Here is a 22,735-nt window from a genome sequence, read left to right on the forward strand (position 1 = left end):
GATCAGTTTTTTGTAGGTCAGGGAAATGGCGCTGTCCGGCATATGGCCGTCCAGCACCCGATCCTCCAGGGGCGAGGACTCAGGGATAGCACCACCGTCAGAGACGTGGGGGGAGAGGGCATGGCTAAGCTGGGCGTGTCGGAAGTATTCCGTCGACGCCAGCTGGTACTCGAGTTGCAGCGAGGCAAACGACTTGATCCTCCCCCGCGCAACCATGTCACCAACTTTAGATATTCCGATGGTGTCCCACCGGTCAAAACCTTTGGTCTTCCACAGTTTCCCCAGCACATCCGAGTCATACAGGGGAGTGGCCAGAGTAATCTTATCTTTCCAGCCAAGGGTGTCCGTGACCGTGCGCCATGCGTGCACCATCGTTCTAGTGGGGCCCGTCAACCTACGATCCAACGACCTGGAGTAAAGAGCTCTGTAGTAGTTACCGTCGTTAACTAGCCACCGATCCATAGCGTAGCCCGGACTTACCGCAGGGCCATAGAGGCCATGGTTAACCGCCGCAAGTTGGGACGCCCAGTAATAACGCCGCATATCCGGTAGTGCTATACCACCGTCATAGCAGGGAATAGTCAATTTAAGCAGTGATATTCTCGGCCGCCCATCCCACAGCAGTGCCCGCTGCAGGGATTCGATCTCGCCAAAGTACTTGGTTGGGACCGGGTCCTGTGAGTTCTGCAAAGCGTATAGGAAGCGGGGCAACGCCATCATCTTAAACAGTGCGGCCCTGCCCATCAAAGAGATAGGCAGTTTCTTCCAAATCTCGACATCCCTCCGTAAGCGCTCTAGCGGTGGCAGAAGATTGCGTGAGTATCGGGCGCGGGGGTCGCGCGACACGTAGATGCCCAAGTACCGGAAGCCCTGTTGGGCCACCTGAATCGAGCACCCACGGGGGAGGCGCGGAGTATCCCCACACACCGTGTACAGTGAGGATTTAGACCAATTGATCACCAGTCCCGAGAACGACCCAAAGGCACCCAGCAGGTCAAAAACCACGATGAGCGAGCGACAAGGAGAGGTAAGGTAAAGGAGGATGTCATCCGCGTAAAGCGACACTCGGTCCTCGAAACCAGGCGACCACGTGATCCCCGAAACCTCAGGGTGCGTTCTAATCCTCGCCGCCAGGGGCTCCAGCGCTAGTGCAAACAAGAGCGGCGAAAGCGGGCAGCCCTGTCTGGTGCCTCTGTGCAGTGCAAAGGAGGCCGAAAGTCTACCGTTAACAGCCACATTAGCCAGCGGTGCAGAATATAACAGTCGGACCCATCCAATGTAGGACGGCCCGAAGCCCAGCTTGGCTAGAACTGCCCACAAGTAATTCCATTCTAGGGAATCGAAAGCCATAGTAGCGTCAAGTGAGGCCAGGACCGCCGGATCGCGAAGCAAGTGAGCGCGTGCCAGTACTGCGTGGAGTCTCCTTAAGTTAAGCGCCGTGTTCCGGTGTGGTATGAACCCGGACTGGTCCGGATGTACAAGATCTGTGATCACGCCCACCAGCCGGTTGGCTAACAGTTTTGCTAAGATCTTGGGTTCGGCATTTAACAGTGAAATGGGCCTATAGGACCGGGACAAATTCCGCGGCTTCCCTTCCTTGTGGATCACCACAATGGTGGCGAGTCTCTGGTCGGGGGGGAGTTCCCCCTGCTCGCGGGCCTCGAGGAACATTTTGCGCAACGGCGCGGCCAGCGCGTCAGCCTTTAGCTTGTACAATTCAACCGGGATACCGTTAGGACCCGGCGCTTTGCCAGATCGCAACGAGCGGATCGCCAGGGCAACCTCGTCATCAGACAGGTCTCGATCCATGTCCTCACGGTCAAGATCAGATAGGCAGGGGAGGTCAATATCTTCCAGATAGGAGGCCGAAGCGGACTCCGGGAGGGGGGTTGCGGAGGTATAAACCCCTTCAAAATATTCAGCGAAGGACCCGGCTATGGCCGCCGGGTCCGTCAAGGTTAAACCGTCCTCACCCACCAGTTCCGGGACCACCCGGGACGCCAATTCCCGCTTGTCCAACCAGGCCAAGAGCTTACCAGCTTTATCACCGGAATCATAAATTCTTCCCTGCTGTTCCCTGCTCAAGGCCTTCGCTGCGTCAGTGGCGGTGGCCCGGAGTTCGGATTGCTTAAGCGAGATGGCATGGACCAGGTCGGGTGACGGACCCAGTTCCAGCTGGGCGTCCAAGTCTGCGAGGTCAGACTCCAGCCGCACCACGTCTTCATCGCGGCGGCGGCGTGCCTCCGCGATCAGAGAGAAGGCCTCGCCACGAAGAACAGTCTTAAAGGCCTCCCAGAGGGAGACGGCGGAGTCTACGGAGCCGGTGTTCTCAGCAAAGTACCGGTCCATAGCCTTGGTCAGGAGAGATCGGGTCTTCGGATCGCGAAAGTACCACGGGTTAATGGGGGCGACTCGCGAGGATGCAGGGACCTGGAAGTCAAACGAGATCCAGACCGGAGAGTGGTCCGAGATGCCTCGGGCCAGGAGGCGCGCGGTGGAAACAGACTGCGCCTGGGCCGCCGGGGCCAGGACGTAGTCCAGCCTAGAGAAGCTACCGTGAGCACCCGAGAGGAAGGAGTACTGTCGCTGAGTAGGGTGTAGCAAACGCCAACAATCAATCATCCCCATGGAACATACAAAGTCGGGCATCCAAGACTGGGAAGGGCGAAGATCCCTGGGAGGAAAACGGTCCAGTTCCCCTGAGACAACCGAATTGAAGTCCCCACCCACCAGTAACAATCCCTCGGGAAGACCTAAAATGGCGCCACCCAGGTCCCGGAATGTAGTCTCCTGCAACCCCGGGGGAACATAAACCGAAACCAAAACTAGCGTGCGGCCCTCCCATCTACCCACCAGCGCCACGTATCTGCCTCTATCATCAGCCAGCACAGACTCCACCTCTAACGGAAGGGACGCGCGCAACATTATGCCCACCCCCCTGGAGCCCGAAGAGAAACCTGCGTGAGCCACCATTTTGTAACCCCGCCTATTCAAGGCCTTGCAAGCATGACCCACCAAGTGGGTCTCCTGTAGAAAAACTACATCTGGCGAGCATCGCTTAAGCATTTGTAACACAACACCCCTCTTGATACGGTCCCCCAACCCGTTTACATTCCAGCTCAGCAAATGAAGCAGTTTACCCCCCATCGTCAAGGACGCTCCGCGTCCCCCCCCCCACATCAGCGCCCAGTGCAGCGAAATAACATACCAGAAGTTTCTCAGCCAGAATAAGAGACTAAACAAAGAGAAAAAACAAAAACACACACCCCAACTACCCACCACCCTGCACCCCTGCATCAGACTAAAATCCACCCCAACTAGCAGTGTGCCTGTCGCCCCTTAACTAACCTACAAAAAGCCCACGAAGGAGAAAGGAGGCATCCCATCCCCTCCCGTCATCCCCCATATCAATAACAAAATGAGTCAATTTAAGCAGCAATGTCAAAAGTCGAAGCACCTCACGGCTTCCCAGTTCTCGGAAGACAAGTAGCCAAGAAATCATTCCTGTGCAGCCGCGCCTCCGGTGGCTTCCTCCGTCCGGTCGGTCGATTCAGGCCGTTCCTGGGGTAGGGTGTCGAGCCAGTGTCCCGCGTCGTCAGGAAAGTCGAAGAAGAAAGTCCGGTGGTCTCGCTCGATGCGAAGCTTAGCAGGATAGAGCATAGAGTACCGCAGGCCCATTTCCCTGAGTCTCCGCTTCACCCCGGTGAAGCTCTGCCGCTGTTTCTGAACGGCCTGGGTGAAGTCCGGGAAAAAGTTCACTTCCGAGTTTTGGAAATGGAGAGGGCCCGCGGTCCTCGAAGCCTGTAGGATAGCATCTCTATCCCTATAATTGAACAGCCTCGCAATGATGGGGCGCGGGGTTGCTCCCGATTTTGGCGGCCCACCAGGAATCCTGTGGGCCCTCTCTACCGAGAAGAACTTGCTCAGGCCCCCCGGTTGTAGGTTTTTCACCACCAGTTCTTCCACGAAGAGTTCAGTCGAGTCCTCCTCGGCCTTTTCCGGTACTCCGGTGATGCGGACATTTTGGCGCCGCGCGCGGCCTTCGAACTCATCCAGCCGACGCGCCAGCACGCCATTAGCCAGTTTCAAAGTGCGCACCTCCGACTGGATGTCCGATACATCCGTGACCAGGCTGGATGTCTTAAGGTCCAAAGATTTCACCCGGTCATTAGTTTTCCCGAGGTCCGTCCTGATGAGATTCAGTTCAATTTTCAGGGAATCGACCTTGCTGGACAGCTCCTTGCGAAGTGTGTGCACCTCCGTCCTCACCCCCGATATCGCGCCCATGACGTCCCTGAGCGTTATCTCGGAGTCGTCCGGCGACTCATCTCTCCTCGGGTCTCTTGTGCGGACCACCTGCACCGGTGATCCCTTAGACTGGGAGAAGCGCTCGGGAATAGTGGACTGGGACTGGGATGGCTTCCTGTTAATCCGTTGAGTCTTACCCGCATCCGAGCCACCCTTGCCCGCCATGTTGGCAATCACGGGACAGGGGGGACACCAGGGGCGAAAGAGTCTAGCGGGGTATATCCAATGCGCACCACAAGGATTTCAAGGTCCAGAATCAGGATCGTCCAGCAAGGCGATCGAAGCTCAGGTGCACCCCTCGGGTCGGAGAAGCACTGGCAGGGAGGAACTCCGTAGGGACACCGCTACGACCCGCCCTGGCACAAGCGGTGCGGGAGGAGCCTCCGGGAATCGTCGACACAACTAAGGCTAGGAATGTCCAATTTTCAGTCCGAAAGCGGGAGCCGCATCAGGCCCGGCTTAGCTACCGATTCCCACCGTCGTGGGACAGGATGGAGAGCAGGATTAATTCGGAAGATCGGGAGGTCTTCGGAGCTCCGAGCTCACGCGGCCATCTTGGTTGGCAGCGAAGCTCCTCCCCCGATTGTACATTTTTCGTGTCCCTCCCCTTCACTAATTTTGGATAGCCATGTTACAGCTGTGCGAGTCTGAACTAAAAGACAAAATGGCTGCTATCAGATTGGCTTCACAGTGACCACTGTGACATCACAATGCGCCCTCGCACATCACAGCGCTCCACTGGAACACTGCCCCCTTGAATTCTGCCGCCACTTCACAGTTCTGCTTCAAACAGGGCAGCCGGAGCAGGTGGAAACGTGGGAATCTGTAGCATTTTCTTCAAAATGGTAATCATTTTTAAACCAATATTTCCCCTTCATTAACTCGAACTATATTCTCAGACATTTGTTTGTTTTTATTTTTTGAGTGTATAGCTCCCCGTTCGTATTCTATAATGGTATTTTTATAATTTTGATCAAGTATCACTTTGGTCAGCCGACTTTTTACCTATAGGGGTTCACCTGAGTTTTCAGCTTGTGAAGCGAACGGTGTTTGTTGTATTTTATTTAAGATGGTTCATTTATTTCTTTGTCCGCACTGAACTCGTGGACATCATCCGTTGCTTTTCTTTTTTAGCTCAGTTTTGAAGCACAGCCTTATACACTCTTCTTGGTATTTTTTGTGTTGGACTCGGAGATGTCTGGTCCTTGTGAAACCGGGTTTATAAGAAAGGAGAAAGTTAAAGGGGCACTATTTAAAGATTGATGGGTACCACTGGACAGTTCCCAAAGTGTATACTTCTCTTTACTGTCTTAACAAGTCCACAACATTTCTGAAGTGGAACTTATTAAATCTCAGTCATGTCTTTGCTGGGGAATTAAGCTGACGAATGCATTACTCGTATGCTTCTTGAGACCTCCCTGTGTTTATATCAGTGGGGTTAGAGAGCACCCATTGCTTCCTGTTGGTTGGCTTCATTGTCACTCTTGCTTGCTTTTTTATTGGTCACTGTTAAGTTATCGAATCACACCAGAATGTAGATTAAATAGGATTTATTCTTAAGTAAACGAGCAGGTACGCAGCCTGACTGGAAGCCAACTTCTATGAAATGCCGGCTACCAGTGAGGCTGAAATGCCGGCTACCAGTGGGGCTGAAATGCCGGCTACCAGTGGGGCTGTATGGAAGTGAGACAGCTCTGTCTCAAACATTTGGTCTATAACCACAAGTACCTCTGCCCAGTATCGATGCAGTTTGGGGCAGTGCCACAGCAAGTGAGGTTATGTGCCGGAGTGACCGCAGTGTCGCCAACATTTGCCATCGCATCCCTACTTCCACCTACACAGCCGGGAAGGTGTGTAGTACCAGTAGTGTACTAGCTTAAGGAGTGTCTCCCTTCTAGCTGCGCTACCAGCCGACGTGCACGCCCATGCAAGATGTCCATCCCATCCTCGTCGCCATTTGTTAAGTTATATAATCACACCAGAATGTAGATTAAATAGGATTTATTCTTAAGTAAACGAGCAGGTACGCAGCCTGACTGGTAGCCGGCTTCTCTGAAATGCCTCACCAAGAATTCATCACCTCGCGTTCCATAGAATATGGAACGCGTGCAAGCAACACATATTAAAGGTACAGTACACAACATAACAGTCACCTGCTGTAGTCTTCCTTCTTCCTGCTTGTTTGTATGGATGCATTACTTTGTGTCCTTCCACTGCTCATTTTTTAGGCACTACTTTTTTGTGTTAAAGCACTCTTTGAGTGCGTCTTTTTCAGCTGTCTCTCTCGTGACTTCTCCCTCCTCTGTGCTCCTCACCACCCTCCTCCAACTGTCCGCCATGTTGCCTTGCCCCCACCCACCCTCCCATTGTCCTCCGTTTTGCATTTCCCTCCACCCTCACTCCCGTTGTCCGCCATGTTGCCTTGCCGAATGCCCTCCCTCCCATTGTCTGCTGCGTTGCCATTTGATCTACCCTTCATCCTGTTGCCCGCCGTGTTGCTTCACCCCCCCATTCTCAGACATGTTACCTTTTGCCGTAGTCTGTCACTTTACCTTTTGTCCCATATTTCTCCTCTTTGTCTGCTGTGTTACCGAATCCCACTCTCACTTGTTTTATCTGTCACGTGGGTTAGGGTCTGTTGGCCCTTCTGTGTAAAGGTCTAATTTTATATGTATTTCATCAATTGTGAAAGGTGAGGACATTTCTAGTTTTGAGGCCTGCTCTTTTGCCTATCCCTTGTTATTTCTTCAGTAGTGCCTGATGACAGCCAGATGCATAAACCTTACACCTCTTTGTGTCTCTGTGTGTGCCCCTGGATGGAGTCTCCCTTCCCAAGTGCTACCTGCTTTGATAAGCATCAGTCTACACAAAGGCTGAACCTGGAGTGTAGCCTGAAGAGGACACTTCCAAGAAGAACCTCCCTAAAACAGTTGTATAGTTTAAGACCATAGATCCACTTCACCTGTCTCACAGTTATGTATAAAAGTGGGACCCAAACCACCCCAGTTCTTCATGACCAAGCAAAGGAGGGCTCTGGAGAATACTTAAAGGACTGCTATACAACAGAGAATGATGGCTGCCTCAAAGGTTGTCTCCCAGCGAAGTTGTGGATTCGTCCTGAAGCACAGAGAAGCCTGCCTGCCTGCTTAGGGAGCGAATGAGTTTGCCTGGCCCTAAAGGAGAGACGGTCTTGGACGAGTGAGGCCCAGTATGTACCAGTTAGCTGTGGGATGCCCCAAAAAAGCAGACTGTTCAAGAGTGAACTAGAGAGGACCATTGTACGTCCGGCTCTGAGACCTCTCATCCCGGTTCCCGGCCGGTAACATTGCACTCATCTGCCTAACTGGGGCCCCTGCTGCGTGATTGCCAAAGGTTCACAAGGGGGCTGCAAATACATGATTGTTACCAGCCTAGATCAAGCCTGCTAATAGGTGATTGTTTTCAGCCTGGACAAGGGCTTCAACTACCTGATTGCCGTTGGCCTGGACATGGGCTTCAACTGCGCGATTGCCGATAGCCTAGATGAGAGCTGCATGAGGTAACTCTGATAATGCATGTATAGCCATCTAATAACATTAACACTAATACCAACTCATACTAATACAAACCCATTACTACACTGCACCTACATGACTGTCAGCAACCCAGGTGAGGGCTGCAAAAATGTGATTGCGGTCAAATTGGAAGAGAGCTGCAACAACGGTGTAGTTTACGTAAGCCCAGGTGGGGCTGCACCCATCTACGATCCAGTTAGGACAGCGCCCTCCAAGAGTGGCACCGCATGACCCTTGAGTTATATCTGCTTAGGCCCAGGTGGTACTGCATCACCAAACCAGATGAAGACTGGTGCGACTTGGCCCTTGCCTGCCAATGCACAGCCTCTGGGTCTATGGCTGCTGCTAGATGCGGCCTGTGGCCAGCTCTGGCACCCCAGTGGACTTGATGGCTCACTGCAGCCCCTGCCAGGTATGCATGATGGCTGCTCCGGTGCAAGGCAGCAGACATGGACTCATAAAGTGTCATCCACGCAGAGAAGAGATAAGACCAAAGTTAAACAAAGCACATATGAAGGGGATAAGACTAAAGGTGTAAAGTGAGCACATGTGACTGTGGGCACATACACTGGACATTAGCTTGACCACACTACTCCTGATTTCACGGAGGGGAGGGAACTAAGAGTTAGGGTGGAACATTTGGGAGGGATTTGTAGAGGGAGTGGTGAGGGTGTAGCACCTTCAGGGGGATTGCTCTCAAGTACACTGACTTGTTTGATCATTGAATTGTGTAGCATTTATTGCAGCTGTGATTGATGTACTTTTTGTCTTGTAAAGCCTAGCACTGGGCTGGACATTAAGATTATTCTGTCCATTGATTGATTGAGTGATGAGCTCGAGCAACCCCACACTACTATGAGAAGCCTGTGACTGCACACCCCTGCTGCACCGAGAGCCCAGAGTGGAAGGGATTGTACTTGGCCCAGGTGGCAGAGCCACAGTAGGACTTTCCCTGGGTCATCAGTAGTAAATGATCTCGCCCCCCCCCCCCCACGGTTACGGTCCAGTAGCATCTGCCTGCTCCGTGCCCCACCCCGTCCTTATTCTGAACGAGGTCTTTCCGTGCCTCATATAGAAAGATCTAAAATAGAGAAAGCAAAAGTGGCTGGTTTTTAAATGCTCATGCCTTAGAACCTCAAGTCAATTAGTGATCCAGCAGAATGAACTTCATTATTGACTGTTGCATAATAATCTCTTCAAGTTTATGTTATGTGTATTTGTAAAGTGCACTATCACCACAATGGTGGTATCAGGTGTGTGTGCTTAGGCCTGCCTATGGTAGGTTTGTTAATTGAAAAACCAGGTGTTCAGCTTTTTCAGGAATTTAAGAAGAGTGTTGTAGGCTTTGATGTGGAGTGGTAGGCCATTCCACGCTTTAGGAGCGATGTAAGAGACCGCCAGTCATTATGATCTTGTTCTGTGTATGTGTGGGTTGTGTGTGAAGAGGAGTCCTGTGGAGCAAAAATGTATGGGTGGTTGGTGGAAGGAGATGCAACTGTTCAGGTAGGTAGGGTCTTAGTTGTGCAGTAGTGCCTGGAATGTGTATGTGAGGAGTTTGAAATAAGCACGTTTGTGTATCGGGAGCCAGTCGAGCTGCATGAGGTGTGGTGTGATGAGACTTCTGTGTGAGAGGTTAAGGATGAGTTTGGCTGCCTAGTTCTATTCTATTACATCCATCGGATTTGTAAAGCGCGTGGCTACCCGACATCGGGCTTCCCAGCGCAATCGGTCTAGTTGGAGTGAGTGAATTAACAAGCATTGGCATAGCCAATAGATCTCGCTTTTGGTATTTTATAAGTGGTTACTTATCCAGCAGATATTGGTATGTGCAGTAATAGAAAGTGTTGCATGGCTAAAGATTGAAAATCTGGAAGTCAATACCTATTGGCTATTTTTGTATAGCAAATACACGTAAAGCAAAAAATTTGGATGTGTAGGCATACATGTCTCTAAATGTAATCTACATTTTTTGTAATAGCATTTTTGCATTTTGTTCAATGACTGTTTTACCTTGTTATTACTATTGTTTATATTTACTTTGCACTATAGTCCATAAAATCTGCATACGAACTAATGTTTTTTTTAACATATTTTTATTGTTGTGCACTTGTGAAATTATTTGTGCAAGATATGACCAATAATATTTATAGGAATAATGGCTATGCGAATGCAATCTATAATCGAGGGTCCAGGGTGTATCATCATCTTTTTTCTTTCTTGGGTGTAAATATATATATATATATTTTAGATTATTATAAGGCACGGTATCTGAACAGCTCACGTCCAGTTCCTCTCTCACATGGAGGTGTGAAGTCTCAAGTTTGCAAGCTGGCTTATACAGTCTCGGATAGCGCCTTGATGCCCGAAATACACTTTACTGTACTCCCCTTCTCCTATTATGCAGAGATACTCTGAATAACGTTTTTCTCCACTCATTTCAACATGCCACCTTCACCTTGCTCCCGGCGGAACTTCTCGTGCTGCAGGTTGTCGTGATAGTCTAAGCGCATCTGCGCCTCGTGGTGAACGGTAAGAAGCCTTCCCGGTAATTTGATTAGAGTACCATGACAACAGTGTTTCTCTTGGCATCAAAATGTAATGGCGTCCAACACGCCACTGTACTTTGCTCTCGTCTGTAATTGCCTGATTGAGGGCATCAATTGCTGAATCTTTCACCTCGTGGTCTTTAGCAACTTTCTTCTCGTTAAATTTATCAGCAAAAGCTGCTACTAGGTAGTCATTTTTTTTATGTGCACATTCACATAGTGCGAACTCGACCAAAAGGTATTGGAGCTCTTTGCATGAGCACCAGTTATGTTACACAAGGACACATTCATTTTTGGTAGGCACAGGGAGATTGTAATTTGCCCAGAATCACAGGACACGGAGCCGACTCCGAGGGTTGAACCTGGTTCCCCGGCTCTAAAGTCGCAGCTGTAGTCGTAAGGCCACAATCTCTGCCCAACTGACGCTGAGGGGCACAAGATTTTTTTAAGGGAGAAGCCGAACTGAGAGCCGCCCTGAACAACATGTCTGCGAGCCTCCAGTGTACTGCTATCAGCACCAGCCTCACGGACACTTCTTTGTGCCCTAAGTGTCATTGGCGCATAGGTGTAATATTGATAACTTTCTTTCACTATATGGCCATATATGCCGCAATTCTGCGTTTCTAAATTTTGTGGCAAAACAAGGTCATAATACTCAATTTATGGTAGTCAATTTGCTTCTTCTAAAGGCATAACACCATCACTGCTGATGGAATTCCCCTCCTGTGCTGGCCCCGATTTATTCCCATTGTTCATGACGAGCTCAGCTCGTCATAAGCACAGGAGCACTGTACTGCATGACGAGCTGAGCTCGTCATGAGCATCAAAGGGGTTAAGGACCGAGGCCTCCTATATATAGAGCATTTCAACTCTTAAAGTTCAGAACACTGCATGTCGTCAGTGGAGGGTGTTTAGTTCACTGACCACCCAGTCGATGCACTGGTTCATAGCACTATAAATACCTTATAGCACTATTGTCCTTTACATGTCACACGGTCAATCGACCTCAGAACCACGAAAGAGGCCGGGTGAGCACGACTTGGTTTGAGCGTTAAGCGCCTCATACACTGATCTTTGAGAGCGCGAATGGACCAGACCTGATTATTTCAAAGAACGATTTGCTCACCCCTCATCACTTCAGCTATGAGTTCGATGAATCTCAAGGTGCATCGCATGTACGTACCATAACATTAACACAGCAACATGACATTAACGCCACATGACCGGAATTCCCACACTTGGCTGTGTAAAACCAACAACATCACAGCGTCCCTCAAAAAGCGCAGTGAACGCGCAGCATGCGAGCTGAGTATTAACGGCTCCAAAGCTGCCTTTTCGTTTTCTTGGCGTGTGTGCTGAGCAGGCTGTTCTACTTTTGTTTTCCGAGCAAATAAATCAGCAACTCCAGACAGAACAAGCACGCGAGTGGTGCGCGCGCCACAGCGAGCGATCTGTTTTCAATTATCGTGCCTGTGTCTGGGCACGATAATTGAAAACAGATGTGGTCTGTGCGGTTAAGCAATAGGCCTTGGGCGGACCAAAGGCAGGGCATGTGCTCACCTTTGCCCAATTGCTTACTGTCTTTGACAAAAAGATGCACACAAATCCCAATAGCTGGAGACAAAACGAAAAGCGCAGGCACGAGTGTGTGCGAGCGTTTGGTGAGATTTAAAAAGCCCTTACATAAAGTTGAGCAGAGGGAGCATGTGCCTGCTTTCTCCAGCCCCAGCAACTCAGCTGGGGTTGAAGAAAAGCTTCACCATAGTGTCATCCACCTGGACTTGCCCCCTAGACCCGTCAGATCCTGGCGGCGGATCCAAGGGGATTCAAAATCAAACAAGAATAAAACAGATTTAGAACCCATTTTATTATCGTTTTATTTGCAGATGGTGGCGGGCGGCGGTGCTGCTCTGTGATAATGTAGAGGATACCGGTGGTGGTCACAAAGGCAAATTTGAAGGAGTTCAAGAAATGTGTGATTACCACCATTCTCTGGCTATTGAGAGAAGTGGGTACCTTTGATATCTCTTTGCGGGCCTCACGCATAAGAGTCCATGCATGGACTACAAAGACACCATTAAGGAGACACTGAGGCGTTTTTTTGAGGTTGGAAGTTTTCTGCTCTGATGTCACAGCTTGGAAGTGCGCCAAGCAATTCATCTTCAGAGAAGCGATCTGGAAGGAAGTAACTGGTTGACTTAGGGAGTTTGCATCTGAGAGAGTAGGTTCTATCCAAAGTCTTCCAAATCTGAGCTCCATTCTGTAAGGACAGAAATGTATTGATTTTCTTGGATTTGAGCAGGCCAAACCAAAGGGCAGAACTTCAACTTATAAAAAAAGAACTGGTGTCAAGCTGCGAGGACTTCCTTTGGTTCTGCCTTTAATGACACCCACGCAGCAAGAAGCTTTTTAGAGAAGAGAAAAGTGGATGCTCAACCCGAAAGCCACCCGGGGTTCAGATGACAATTAAAACAAAGTCCGAGAAGCAGCTGGAAGTACTGTTTGAGCTCAGGGTAATCAGTTAGAAGAAGTTAATGAATAAAAGCCGAAACGCCAGGTTTTGGTTCACCTCCCCATCCTTCTTCCCATACTTGTGCATGTGTATCTTAAGTGTTTTTTCGACTCGGGCATTGTTGTTCATTGATAAAAGGGTTGTTTTATACTCAGGTGTGCAAATATAAAGCTTGTCATTTGCTACGTAGCTGGAGTCTTAGGAGTGTAATATTTGGCATTTTGCATCCCTGATTCAATAAAAAAGATTTAAACTGTAAATGAATTTGTTTTGGGAAAAATTGTGCTTCAGTAGAGCTAAGAGATTGTAGTATTGTCCGATGTTTAGTTATAATTTTTTTATTTTTTTATTTACCCAATCATCTATATTCACCCACCAGCTCACTAAACCTGTCCACATCCACTGATTCACCAAATCCTACAATCTCACGCACAAATATAAACCCACAGTCACTTAGTAAACGCTTTCACGAATTAAACGCCAGATCTTTTAGTTTTGCCAGTGCTTCTATGGAAAAGGTGCTGCCAAAAATTACAATGAAAATTCAACAGCATCATAAAATAGATGGTGGGGCTGGCTATACCTGATTTCCTGCTGTATGACCAGGCTGTGCAGTTGGAAATCTTAGTCAGACTATCTAGAGTCGAACTAGACAAGATCTGGACACACATGGAAAGGGTGGCGATGGGGCAGTTCCTTCGGGATGTGGCCTGGCTTGAGGGCTCTGAGACACTTAACTGGGCACTCCATTTCGTCTCACTCTGATAAGCTGGGATAGTGTAGATGCAAAACTGAAGCTCACCTCTTTTTCCTCACCCCACACACCGCTAAACCGACGTTCCGCCTGTTCTTCATGATTCTCCGTTTAACAGATGGAAGGAGGGAAGGTGCAGAATAGTCATGGTGGTGGTCAGTGAAGGAACTATTAAACCCTTCCCACATTGTAAATTGGGGTTTGGGGTTGACAACTCTGAATGCCTTAATTACCTACAGCTCCGCCATTGGTTATAATATTCCACATTAAAGGCAGCAGTGGTTAGAGATCGAACCGCATTTGAAAAGCTTTTCTCTACCCTCGCGACAACTAAGGGAGCTCGATCTAAAATAAGTAAGATTGTGGTAGGATCCATATACGCACCCCATGCTTCGTATGAGAGCAGATGGGCGAGGGATCAAGGCGACGAGGTGTCGTTCAAAGAGTGGGGCACTCTGTGGAGGGATGCCCATTGTAGCACTGTGTGTCTGAGGTAAGAGGTATATTATGAAATAATGCACCACTGGTATTACACCCTACACAGAATTCCCAGTTGTTGGAGGAGATGTGTTCAGCGATGCATATATAGTGGAGCTGTCCACTGCCAGTGTGTGAAGAGAACATATGCAATTCAATACGATGATGAAACCATATATAAAATCATATGTTTAGGTCACAGGACTGTGGCCTCTGCCACATGCCTTCGACCTTTGGGCCTATTTGCTGGATTTCCTTGCCTGCTCAGCAGTATTATCATATGTCATTGTAAAGGCTACCATGGTCCCTATACGGGTTCAGCTGTGGGCAGGTGTGCCAAGAATATTTTGTACTTTTTATTTGGTCGACTCTGAATACGGAGGGTTTAGGATAGGGGTGAGTAGGGGGTTCCTTTTTTCCCCCTTATTATTTTTCAGACTTCGGGGTACGAGAGTGATAATGTGTATTCTCTGTAGGAGAATACACAGATTGCATACAAATGTAAATGACGTCCGCCTGTGTCAAATTATCGTGAGTCAGATGATATCTGGGTGGGTTCAGAAATTCCTGTAGGTCTCCTCTGTACCTTAGGTGGCACCACCAAGACCCTCTCTGAGCGCATCCTCCCTTTAAATTGGCTCAGCGAGCAAAGTGTCTGTTCATAGAGGCTGCGGAGAGCCCTTTGGCCATTTTAAAGGAGCTACAGGCTTTTCTTGTGCAAGACTGCATGTGTGCAGCTGTAACGAGCAGTCAAGTGTACACTGTATGGGATAGTGTCAAAAGGAAGCTATTGCTCAAAGCCTACCTTGAATCCAGTTTTCAATCTGCGGAGGAGATTATGTAGCCTTGTGGAAAAACATTTGGGGTATGACAAAACTAAAATGGAACTTTTTTGGCACGAATGCACAGCTTTAAATTTTGTGCGAACCCCACACAGTGTCTAATCCCTATTGAGAAGCATTGTATTGGCAGCATCATGTTATAGAGATTTTTCTAATTTGGAGGGACTTGGGCAAGAGTCGGCAATGGAGAGTATGAAAGTAGGAGTGAGGACTTAACCAACTTTGCTATATTCGGTTCAAAATCCAAGGAAGGTTCAAGGACCGTATTTGTTAACATTCTACAGGCACTTTATATCTATTTTTAAATACCGCATTATTCAGTGACCTTCTGCAAAACCTTTGGCACCACATTTCCGCAAAGCTCTTTCCCCTTTCCCCGATAGCACTGTCCTTCTTGGCTGGCACCAGTAGTTTATTTCAAGTTGGATGCTTGAAGGAGTGAAACATTATTTTATCCTCTGCGACAGAGATCCATAATGTGGCGCATCAGCCCTAAATGCTGTTTGCCCAACATTCCCTAAACAAAGCTGCTCACACCCAGGCCTCCGAAGTATATCGTGCAAAGCAGGTTGTATGTGCAGAATAAAACACCACTATATTTTTTTAATTTGTCGAGTTGGTGTTGACCCCTGACAGTATAATCACTCCGAGCTGGCAAGTGTACAGTTTGAACAATATAGCGTGTTTGTTGATGATGTAATTTCCTCTGCTGGCTTTATGGTGCTTGGAATATTTACTGAAGCACTCTCTTCCTCAGTTGTTTTCTCCTCTCTCGTAGTTATGGATATGTATAGAGTTTGTCACTCACTTTCTTTGGTTCTTCCCAGGAGAAGTTGTTGTCTTTGCTGCAGATGGTGAAGGATTTGTTGGCCCAGAACTCCTTTTGCCGCTCAGTGTTCTGCCAGGAGCTTTGGAGAGTGCAGGTGAGTTGTGAAGATCACCCATGCCCACACAATGAGTTTCCCAGCACTTGGGAGGACACGGCACTTAAAGTAGGCTCTATGTGTTCGATCAGGGTTCCGCGGGAGGCATATCTAGTGTCAAGTTGAATACAAAAAAGGATCGTTCCAAACAAGGTATTTTTTTCCCCTTAGAACTAAAATGATAGTTGTAATAAACTGAATGGTGAGAAACAATAAACCACCCAACAATCCAACCTGTATCCAAGTTTTCTATCCTCCTCATTGCCATAAGTGTAACTCGTGTAATTGAAGAATGAACACAAGAGTATAACACAAAGTAAGAAACTCTTTTCAGTCGTGGAGTTCAATTTCTGAACCTAATGTCTTTATATTTATTGTATATAGCATTTACGGAATGACAGTATTATTTCACTTTTAATTTGATAAAATAAAGTACTATAGTTGATGTGTTAACATCTAAGCTTTCTCATATTATCCCTGCTGTGAAGATCCCATAAGCGTGCTCCAGTTTCATATTTTTGTTCCTGTTGCTTCCTTTGTCGTTGTGTGCTGGTAGGGCTCAGCTTCCTGGGCAGGCAGACAGTTCAAGGACAATTCTTAATGGATAGAGTGGCTTCTGAAGTATTGCCCCACCTGTGCTCTCTGATGACACTTGGAGGTGGCCAGAAGCTGTCTGAGACTAAATTCAGAAGCAGTCTTAATCTCCACCGGACTGCACACGTCCCACTTACCTACTGTCCATCAATGACAAGAAAAGCAAATTTATTTCAGTCAAATTCAAGTTAATCTTTTTTAATTGTATAATTCTCTGTGTTTAAACCTTTGAAACGTATTGAAGTGGCGATATTATAAGCGAGATAGATAGGTTATTTTATTATATCAGATAACCTATCTAAGGACGCTTTTACACTGGGACCCAAACGAATATTTCTGATTAACATCACTATTAATGAGAATTCTAAAATGAATCCTCATAATGAATCCACAACTTCCAGGGAAGAGTACAATACAACTTTCAATATAATTGTCATGGACAGTCTGTGATGGTGTAAAGTGTGTCTATTGGTGCTTTGTCTGCTGTCTGACTTTGTTTCTCTTCACCCTTAGACTCCCCCAGTTTTGGAGGCTGTCTGGCACCTGCACAAGGAGGTTGTGGAGTTGGAGGAACTGCTGGAAAGGTGTGTCCTGTTTAGAGCGTTACAGAGTTCAATCTGCAGGGTTTTGGTTCCAACATTTGTAAATTCTGCTTGCAATTATTGAAACAAAAGTGTGACTATTTCCCAGTGGAAAACTGGACATACACAGCTCCTGCATGTGTTTTTAGGTTTCGCCTAGCGGAAGCTGCGCTCTGCGCAGCTTTTCCGCGCAGGCGAAATCCTGTTGAGAACCGTAGGGTGCTTTGGTTCGGCCCTCGTCGTTGATTGGCTGGCTCCGTAAACGGAGCCTTGCCATTGGACGAGGGGCCTGTCCGTCAATGCCGGACCAGACACGGGGGCGTTCCCGACATTCTTTGGCTTTTGCCGACGTCACGGGACGCCGGGAACGCCCCCGTGTCTGGTCCGGCATTGCCGGCACCTCCCTTGCTCCCCCTCCCGCTTGTTTCCTGGTGTGGGAAATTAAACAAAGGTTTCTTTCTTCATACTGAAGCATCAGTGTGTTCCTGCAGATACTGACCTCGGTGGAAATGACAATGTTCCTTTAAGACGGCCTCCCACCATGAGGCAGCCTCGGCAGCGGCGAGGTGCGCCCTGTCTGCCTTGATGTCACGACAGGCAGAGGCCACCCCTTCGGAGCTCGCGGAGGCGGGCGTGCTGTTTCAGGAAGTGACTCGCTTTCACTTCGCTCGCAGCGGCTCTTCGAGACTTCAGGAAAAGAAAGTTGGGCAGAGCTGCAAGCTGGTCCGGCTGCTTCCGAAGGCAGGACCATGGGGTAAGCTCACGCGCTTGGCGTGCCTCTTTCAGCCCTGCTGTTCCACATGGGCCCGTCTCTAATAGAGCATCGTGTCTCAAGTAGGCAAAGGCTTGCATTATACGTTCTTTGTCAGACCTAAGAACATTCGTAACCTAAGACCACTCGCTCTTGTTCCCAGTAGGTTGGAAGGGCTTTCCAAGTGCAGGCGGCTCTCTGTCTGTCCCAAGGACAGAGGGCAGTGACCTGGCTCGTTGCTGCCCTATGTCCCGGGTTAAGTGCTGTTTGCTTGTTGGGAGCTGGCTTCCTCTCTCCAGATGTTTCTCTTGCTGCTGCGTCGAGAGCGCTGTACAAGTGCAGACTAGCACACATCTACAGTTCAAGCTTTCACAGGGGCAGCAGCAGGGTTTCTTGTAAGACAGCACCAGCAGTAACTTGTACACAGGATAGTACAACAGACTTATCTTCTGACACCCTACAGGGAAAAACCATGTGTAGTATTTACACCCTGCAGCGGCAGTGTTAGTAACACACATTGCTTACGATGGACAGGCAGGCACTTCTATAATTTGAGAGTACCAGCACTTTTCAGAAGAGGTGATGCACGTATATTACTAGTATAACGGCACTTTTTTGGTAGCATACGGGTGTTCTAGGATAGAGAGGGCCGGCAGTTTTACATTTTAATTTCAGTGATTGTGTGTTCACGTAGGCGAATAGGAGGCTCGCGTTTTCGGGGCTGTGTGGCGAATTTTAATGGTTGTAGCTTGTAATGAGCCAATTGTGAGTTCCAAAAAATTCAAGTGCCCCAAATTTGGTACCACATAGGGTATTCCGGACACCTCTGTGAAGCCATGCAGCAAGTACACCTTTGTTTTAGCAAAAATACTTGGAATGCATGAGCGCAGGCGTCCATATTGAATTCCTGCAGATTATTCCACCCCTCTACTTGTGCAGCCAAGGCAGTACCGGTTAGGACCAGTTGTGACTTTGGTTTACTGGGAACCGCATTGACCCCACCATGTTCTACCAGGCTCACCAGGTTCTGACAGCCACTCAGTGGCGATGTGCCTTTTTCTAAAACCATCTTTCTAGACCATTTTCGACGCTGCAGGCAATACAAACTTTGGTTAACGACTCTGGAGGCCATTCCCAGATGTTGGCGAAAAAACAGCTGATTGAAAGTGAGACCTGCTTTGTCTAACGTGATGTGTCTGTGTTATAAAGAGCAGAGCTGTGAGGCGGCACCAGTTTGTTGCGTGGTGCTTTGTGCTGGATAAGCTGGTCTTGAAAATCACTGTCCGTATAACTGAGGCACAAACTGTTCCATCAGTAATCTTGCATTAGAGATTGCTACAGAGTGCAGTCTACAGGGCGGGCCTCGCATGCTATTCTGTCCAGCCCCCTGGGGTGTCTACAAACAGCAGGTGTAAACTTTTGTCTACTGCTTGTGCAGTGCATGCATCACGAAACTGCATTGTGTTTTGATGTCCCCATGGTGGCCAGAGGTTTCTGGCAGAATCGCCATTGCTGCTCTTTTTAAGGAGTGGATCAGATTTAGCGTTGCAGAAACACACCCGATACCCTCAAAGCCCCCCCTTTGAGAAAAGCACATAAGCTCAGTTTCTGGAAGACTGCCTTGAAGCTCCTGTTGTAAGTGGCGGATATAAGTAGCCTCTTTGTTGACATCGACTGAGATTGTCCCAGAGTTGGTAGGGAAGTTCGGCTCAGCTGACACAAATCCAGGGGTCAGAAGGTCCAGGAGTGAGTCCAGAGAAGGCCTGGCATAGGACATTCTTGAGTTTCCTTTTGAGCTTAGAACAATCTTTTTTTGTTGTCTACAAATCCGGTTCAAACTGTTCCAAATGTTGTGGATCACATGTTCTCAGAGTTTTTCCATTGGCATCCGTTTTGTGGAAGGACATGGGAGTGATCTGTTGTCAGATGCTGATCTCGGGTTGCCAAAAAGGCTGTCATTTTGGAATAGTGACTGCTTGCCTTTGACACTGTACAGAGCTGTGCTGCCTTTTGGTTAGGTTCTCGCCATACAGAATCCACATATACACACACACACACACACACACACACACACACACACGTACACACACACGTACACACACACACACACACACGTACACACACACACGTACACACGTACACACACACACGTACACACACACACACACACACACACACACACACGTACACACACACACACACGTACACACACACACACACACACACACACACACATATATATATATGAACACAAAACTCCCTCCAAAGGAACTGAGGCAGAGACCCAGGAGGATACAGTTGGAAGCAACTTTAATGAAAAAACTGGCGAATGCATTTCGGCAGACCACTGCCTTCCTCAGCGCCCAAAGCGTCCCAACTGTGCATTCACAGCATAGTGGTGAGTTCAACCCCCATGTACCTTGTTGGAGCAGGTACGCTCCTCCCCCTTTCAGCCAATTTCCACACCTGCGTTGAGTCCCGTTGTGTAGAGGGACTTCATTTCCCAGAATCCAACAGTGAGACCCTTGGGAATTGTGCGCGGGGCGAACAAGAAACAGTTTGTCAAGAGTCAGTGCGGGGGGTACAACGAACAATGTCCAACCACTGGAACAAAGGAAAAGGACTGTGCATTTGTAGATGGGGTTTTCTTCATTGCCTACCATACACATTTCTCATGCCTCATTTCCCCACCTACTTCCTGCGAGCATAATGCAGTGGTAGTCCCTAAGACAGGTAGCCAACCCTGTATATCAAGGTATTAAAGAGATTTGTTGGCTTTTATATGGGTCAGTACAATCAGTGTTGTCACAATATGCCGCAAAAATCCAAGCAGACGTCATCAAACAGCAATATTTTAGAATGTCTATTTGTGGTGATTGTCACTGATGCAGGAGAAGGTAAACAAAACTGTTTACTTTCTTCCCTTCACTGCACGTCCCCTTTGAAGGCCCCGTATGCTTGTCAAACTATATATGTGTGTATATTTTTTATTGTGGGGAAGGTGCAGCGTATCATTTAAAGACCTTTAAGTGTAAATAAGTTGCAATCATTAGAAGTCTGTGAGGTTTTCTTGTGAGTTTCATTGTTTCATTGGCGTGCCTCTGTGGGCAGAGGAACATGTAATTGAGCTTTACTCCTTCAATAATCCTAAAAAAAACCTGAAACTACTCTTTATTATACTAGACCATAGGGTTTCGGATCTAGTTGGGCAGACGCTCGTGGGCTCGGGTTCTGTTTTTGAGTCCGTGGCAGAATTGCTAGTACACAAGTCAGTTGTCCGTTTTGTTACTCTGCCTGGTCTAAAAAGTTTTGTGTACGTGTGCATAGTGATGGTGCAATTGTACGGACATGTAAGAGAGTCTGTATTTGACCAGACAGGTATAGATGCTCACAGTCCATGTACATATTGCTATATCGGGACAGTCCAGACTTCCACTGTAGACCCCTGTCGCAGCCTGTTAGATTACAGATCCAACAACACAAAGCTGCCTTAATAATCCTTCAGTCCAGAAGTAGGACGTGGCTTTGTGCCAGTCGAGTGCAGATGTTTGCACAACTACTTTCAGATGCTTGACCCCGGGCTTCGTGCATGTCTGTTAAAGTACAGAGAAAGATGTATTTACAGTGTTTAAGTTTGACATAAAAAGTAATATTTATTGGAGGAATGAGTCTGGCAGCTGCATACGCTGGCGGTACTGATGGTGGAGTGGGAGAAGCTCAGCTTTGTGTAGTTGAGGAAAGCCCTACTTGTGTATTTAAATGCCTTCTCCTATTGGAGAGAGTCCTGAAAGCTGGAAGTCACCCCCCCCCCTTTGCCCAGGTCTTATTTCTGCCAGCTGGCAGTGGAAATTGCTCATTGCAGGACCACAGCGAACTGTTCTTAATGTCATTGTGCTGTTTCTTTGTACTATTTATTGTGATCTCTTAATTCACCCTGGATGTTCACCTGGTGAACGTGTGAGCCTGGCAATGGCTGCCTTGAGGATTCGTATGTTGGGTGCATTCTGCTGTGCGCTTTTGCATTCCATCAGTTGTTGATGACGGTTGGAGTCCATTCTAAACTTTGTAGGAAATATTTCTACTGTGGTGGTGCTGTCCGTCAGCTAAGATGAAAGTGAATTTTTATGCCCCTACATGCTGCTCAGCCCCAAAATATGTTAATTGTAGAGAATCATTTCAATGCTCATGCAAGTACTGATGCCTTTTTAGGAGATTTGAGAGCTAAGGTCTCAGATTGAGACTCATGCAGGTTGCTACTAGTTGCAATCCAGGAAGGAATTTCCTAATGTTAATAGAGACTATAGTCCAGACCTAGGTTGTTTTGTTTGATATCAGGGTCTGTTAAATGTTCTGGTTCTCAGAGCAACTTAACATTCAGTTCATGTTGTCTGGAATTTGAGGCTGATGTGCCAACAGGTGCTTATGCAACTGTTTGAGTCTCTGACCATCCATGACTCCTTTATGGTGGATACAAGAATGCTGCCAGCGGCATACAAACTCCTCAGAACTTTCCCAGTTATTTCTATTTACATGGTGTGTACCTCTTGGGGATTTTATATGGCCTCCAAGGTGAAGAACATTGGAATTGTGATGAACTTCAACTTTGCCATAAACAGGAAGCTTTTCATAAGACTTGCCCTGTTATTTATCTCCGAGAGAAAGTCCTCTTTCCTTGCTCGCTATTCCCTTATACACAATCTTTGCAACCCCCCGCACCCCAGTATATTTTGGACAACAAAGGGATGAAAAGATATGCACACTCCAAATCCAAGGACTCTGGCAGAGCACGTTGCAGCTTTGGGGGCAAAACAGTTTTAGTACAACAGTTGTTCTGTGGCATGCCTACCACAGGATTGCAGAAAACAGCAAGAACACATACATTTTAGCAACATT

The 22,735-nt window shown here is 47.9% G+C and overlaps 1 protein-coding gene across 1 annotated transcript in view; it reads left to right on the plus strand.

Moving 5' to 3' along the window:
• FANCA (FA complementation group A) overlaps positions 1 to 22,735 on the plus strand; it is an 850,506-nt gene that overhangs the window by 71,716 nt on the left and 756,055 nt on the right. Inside the window, exons 5-6 of the mRNA XM_086945786.1 lie at positions 15,821 to 15,916; positions 17,024 to 17,094. Coding sequence (XP_086801912.1) covers positions 15,821 to 15,916; positions 17,024 to 17,094 — 167 coding nt within the window. The remainder of the gene's footprint in view (positions 1 to 15,820; positions 15,917 to 17,023; positions 17,095 to 22,735) is intronic.

The sequence above is a fragment of the Lissotriton vulgaris genome, chromosome 12 (genome assembly GCF_964263255.1).
Source record: "Lissotriton vulgaris chromosome 12, aLisVul1.2, whole genome shotgun sequence".
NCBI classification, from domain to species: Eukaryota; Metazoa; Chordata; class Amphibia; order Caudata; family Salamandridae; genus Lissotriton; species Lissotriton vulgaris.